We start from the raw sequence: 5000 nt of genomic DNA on the forward strand, positions 1-5000 counted from the left end.
GTGATTACCTGGTGTTACCTGTGCACATGGTCAAATCAGTTTCTCATTGTTTTCGGCATACAGCAAATGCTCTCGTCCACCATGCCATGGCTGTGTACAATTCTCAGTGATTTTGTACATTATCAATTGCTTTTGTCATATCACTCAAAAAGCTTTGTCACTGAATGCATGAAACTATCTCAATCTTATCTGATCAATGTAATATGAAACTGAATTTACAACATTTCCCATCCAATCTAAACAGCATTTCGCTTCAGAAACGATCCTCAAGAGTGTACTATTCAATTGACAACATGAGAAATTGATTTGACTAGCTTGTCCATACACCATGACACAATGACTAACCATTCTGCTGGCGCTGATACGTTTATTGACACACAAAACTTGGTTTTGAAAGACAAATAAGGGTTTTGAGCAAGAGACTCGGTTTTGCAGGTTATCCACCGTGTTTTGCCATTTGTTAAAGCTGTTTTGAGAATGAATATTATGTTTTGCAAATTGCGAGAGAGATTCGAGAAATGTACCAGGGTGGCCGCAGGTCCTTAAAAAGTCTTAAAAAGTCTTAAATGTCATTTTCACCAAATAAGGCCTTGAAAAGTCTTATTTTGTCTTAAATTTTCAACCCAAATGTCTTAAATTTGTGGAGCTTAATTTAGGGAGGAATAATTGTCAGCCATGTGATGAACTTCGCGACGGAAATCGGGAGTTGTAGCCATGTAGTGTAATTTAGAACGCATTATTGAATTTTATTTAGTGTTTCATTTCAGTTTCATTGTGTATAGTTTTGTGTTTTCAAACGGCTACATTAATGTATATAACCAATTGGTTTTTGTGCTTCATTTGAACCTGTGTATGATCTTGCGAGTTGGTCCTAATTTCATTTGGAAAATGGTATTGAAAAGTCTTCAAATGTCTTAATTTTGACCTGCTAAAACCTGTAAACGCCGCAAGTTGGTCTTAATTTTATTTGGAAAATGGTATTGAAAAGTCTTAAAATGTCTTAATTTTGACTTGGTCAAACCTGTAGACACCCTGATGTACAAAACCAATTGAGAAATACTGTAAACGTGCTACACAGGCCTGGTTAAGAGTCTAGGAAGTGGCTGTATGGCCACCCACTATTCTGTTCAGTTTCTCTTAGTGTGGGCTATGTATGTATTAGTCTTTCTAGTTACATAGATGAATGCAGTAATATCAGTTCAGTTCAGTTCAGTTCAACTTTATTGGTACCCGAAGGTAAACTGGGTTTGCAGTTTAAAAGAGAAGATGGCTGTCCTTACATCAGAACCACAATGACACATGACACATAAACATGGAGTCTAAAAAGACACATGTACGCTTCACAAAGAAATAAATAAAATGTTTGACATTTGACTGAATACACATACAACATATAGCCTACACACAAGGGTGATATCACAGTTGGCACATTTTCTGTAGGCACTACGTGTGAGCTAGGGCTGTGGGTGCGTACTGTAATTGTTTCTCTGTCTCTGTCTGCTTGACTGTTTCTCTGCCTATCTAATCTCTGTTCATCTTGTCTGTATCTGTCTGTGTGTCTGTCTGTCTGTGTGTCTGTCTGTGTGCCCAGTGCCCCCTGACCAGCCGCGTCTGACGGTGTCCACCACCTCCACCTCCTCCATTACCCTGGCCTGGATCCCTGGAGACAACGGAGGGAGCTCCATCAGAGGTATGGGGGCATAGGTGCCGAATAGAGCTTGAAAGTGACGTCACTTCCCTCGATTTCATGGGACCTCAACACGTGTACACAGCACTCGTGCGCACAGACAGACACATACACCCGTACGAAGGCAGCAAGAAGAGAGGTCATCGGATTTACTGCTATCCAATGTATTTGCTGTAACCCAATCCTGACCCTGGAGACAATGAGGAAAAGCCATGAGAGATGCTGCTGTGTCGACTCTTTTGCTTGTTCGTAAACATGCAAATGGTATCCAAGGAGTAAGGGCACAATGAGGAAACGCCTCAAAGGTAGCTCTCTTTGTAGTTGGTTATATAGGCCTACTATATCCAGTGCTAACCATGGAGACACTGAGTACTGCTGACTACAAGTGTGTTATGTACATAACAGTACAGCACAATGCAGCGCAGTTCTGTAAAATACAATAGTTACATGTAAACCAGGGGTGGGGAACATATGTCTTGAGGGCTGTTTACAGCTCTTGAGGCCGTCTTATCCGGCCCTTGAGATATATATATATATATATATATATATATATATATATATATATATATATATATATATATATATATATACAATATATATATATATATATATATATATATATATATATATATATATATATATATATATATATATATATATATATATGTGAGTGATTCTCTAATTCGCCTACACTTTTAAGTCCGTGGATTTTATTTGGCAATTCCATTAACTATCAACTGTATCCAATGATGTTTTGGACATTAGAAAACATTTATCTTTCATATAATACAGAAAGTGTAGACATAGCATTATTTCCCTCAGCAAGAATGAATATTTAATACTGGTTTTGGGCGTTTTCATGCCGTCCTGTTTTCCAAATGTCAGATTCAGTCTTCATATTAGCATGTAAAGAAACTTATTTTGCCCAAGGCGATTGCAAATGTTGATTCACAATAATCATCACAATATGACAAAACTGTCAGAAAGACCACTGTCCTTTCCATTATCATGAAATTTGCCATTTTGTGTGTGTCCACGAAAACTGTGTTAACCCTATCACGGTCTGAAACCTCCTCCATAAATCAGTAATGGTTTGGTCTTAGGCCATACGAATAACATCACGTGATGTCATAACCTCTTTGGCAGGATACGGGAAGACTTTTTGGTAAATTTTGAGCTCCATCCTTCCATAATTTAATCCATTCTTTTTCATGTTCTCATAGCGGGAAAATTGCCTGTCAACAGTGTTATCAACATATTCATAAGAATCTGAATTAGAAATCACATGTAGAAAAACACAGATAAAGCATACAGATACATGAATTGATTAAGGTGTTGTGGTGGAACTTCTGAGGTCCTCAGTTAGCACAACACCATAAAAATGGCTGAAATGTCAACGGTGTTACCGTCAACGGTGTTACAATTAAGTATGACAGTCAGGGTTGCCAGATGAGGCTGATGATTTCCAGCCCAAAAAATAATCAAAATCCGCCCTAAAAACCAGCCCAATTCCATTGATTTATATGGCAGTGGGAAGGTTTTTCTGATAGATGCCATTTTTACCCGCACACGGCCATCCTAAGCAGCCCAATTGGGCGGGAACCAGCCCAATCTGGCAACACTGATGACAGTTGAGGAGGAGTATGTTTTTGCCAATTTATATCCATATTGACAGACAAACAAACAAAATAATTTGTGTTCTAGGGAGATGGGTTTGTCTGCTCTGTTTTTTTCTCCTAAAAAAGTGCCGACTTGTTCCCCTGCACTGTTGACGTTAACACAGTTGAGTTACACCGTTGACTGTTTTGAAAGTGTTTTGTGCTATTGATCCCTTATGTGCTGGAAAAATCCTGTGAACACACACTAGGGATTATCTCTGGAGAAGGAAGTCTTGTGTAAGGAGGGTGGCTATATTCAAATCAGACGTTACAGGGATTTATGATGAAAAATGTGTCAGTCTGTATCACAGTGACTCATAAAATCCTACTTATGAAGCTCAACAATCACATTTTCCATATCAGTTGCACAGATTAATGACAACATTACTGCTAAGGGACATAAGCACTTTCAAACATATATTGTTTCAACTCTGTAGTGTTTTTATATATGTTTGAAATGACATAGTATTTGTCCATAACACTGTTGACAAAATAATTCAGCAAATGTTCGCTTTCATTAGAGTATTTATCAAATGATTTAAGATTAAGCTTGGCAATTTGTTTGTTTGGAAACTTAAATATATACACTATGTAAACATCTAGGTCATTTAGTTGAAAAAAAATACTGATAATTGACATTTTGCTTTTGCCAAAAGCGTAGGGAAATCGTGGAATCACTCAAATATATTTTTTTTAGGGGCTTTTATGCCTTTATTTGATAGGACAGTCTGAGATGGTGACAGGAAGCGAATGGTACAGAGAGACAGGAGAGGATCGGGAAATGACCCCGGCCAGACTCGAACCGGGGTGCCCGTGGGTGGGCATGCAAGCCCAAATGTGGGGGGCTTAGCGTGCGGACCTTGATGTAATTTTAATGTTATGCAGTTTCACATGAAATATGACATGTTTTGTAAAGAAATGTTAGAAATTACATTCGCAATACAATTAAGTTGTATTTTCAGGGGGCCTAGTGATAGTGGGGTCTGTTGAGAAGGTGCAGGGGGAAAAGTGCAGGGGGAAATCCTGGTTTGTGTCCATAGTACGACCCTTGGTGGACTTTATAAACATTTTAAGGGGCCCCTCGAAAAAGGTTGACCGTCCCTGATGTAAACAGAATCCAATCCATAAAACCCTAAACCTAACCTCAATGCATAAAACCCTAAGCCTAACCTCAATCACATGGGCAACGAAAGTGATCTTCATTACACACTGCCCTGTCCGGAGAGTCAGTGAATTAAACTACCCAGCTAGCAGACTTCTAATCTTAGACACTTTTCCCAAACCTTTCAAAGATGGCGTGAGTGTTTTCAAAGTGCTTCTACGTGTACGTGTTTTTCTCCCAGGCTCCTGTTCTGGGTGTTCCGCTTTTGTTTTTCGTTAGTGTGTCTTTCTGTTTTGTCACCTTTTCTCATCATCCTCTTCCTCTCTGTGTATCCTCTCATCTTCCTCTTCCTCTTCCTCTTCCTCTTCCTCTTCTTCCTCTTCCTCGTCCTCTTCCTCTACCTCTCTCTGTGTTTCCATTTTTTTTCGTTCCTTTTGTCATCACTACCGCTTCAAGCATAAATGACTACGCTTGCCCAAGTGTGTGTGTGCCTGTGTGTGTGTGTTTGTGTGTGTGTGTGTTTGTGTGTGTGTGTGTTTACCCTCCGTGTCTT

The 5000-nt window shown here is 39.1% G+C and overlaps 1 protein-coding gene across 1 annotated transcript in view; it reads left to right on the forward strand.

Annotated features, from left to right (window-relative positions):
* dscaml1 (Down syndrome cell adhesion molecule like 1) overlaps positions 1–5000 on the forward strand; it is a 281826-nt gene that overhangs the window by 261002 nt on the left and 15824 nt on the right. Inside the window, exon 26 of the mRNA XM_063204745.1 lies at positions 1592–1690. Coding sequence (XP_063060815.1) covers positions 1592–1690 — 99 coding nt within the window. The remainder of the gene's footprint in view (positions 1–1591; positions 1691–5000) is intronic.

Source organism: Engraulis encrasicolus, chromosome 8 (assembly GCF_034702125.1).
Source record: "Engraulis encrasicolus isolate BLACKSEA-1 chromosome 8, IST_EnEncr_1.0, whole genome shotgun sequence".
Lineage (NCBI taxonomy): Eukaryota > Metazoa > Chordata > Actinopteri > Clupeiformes > Engraulidae > Engraulis > Engraulis encrasicolus.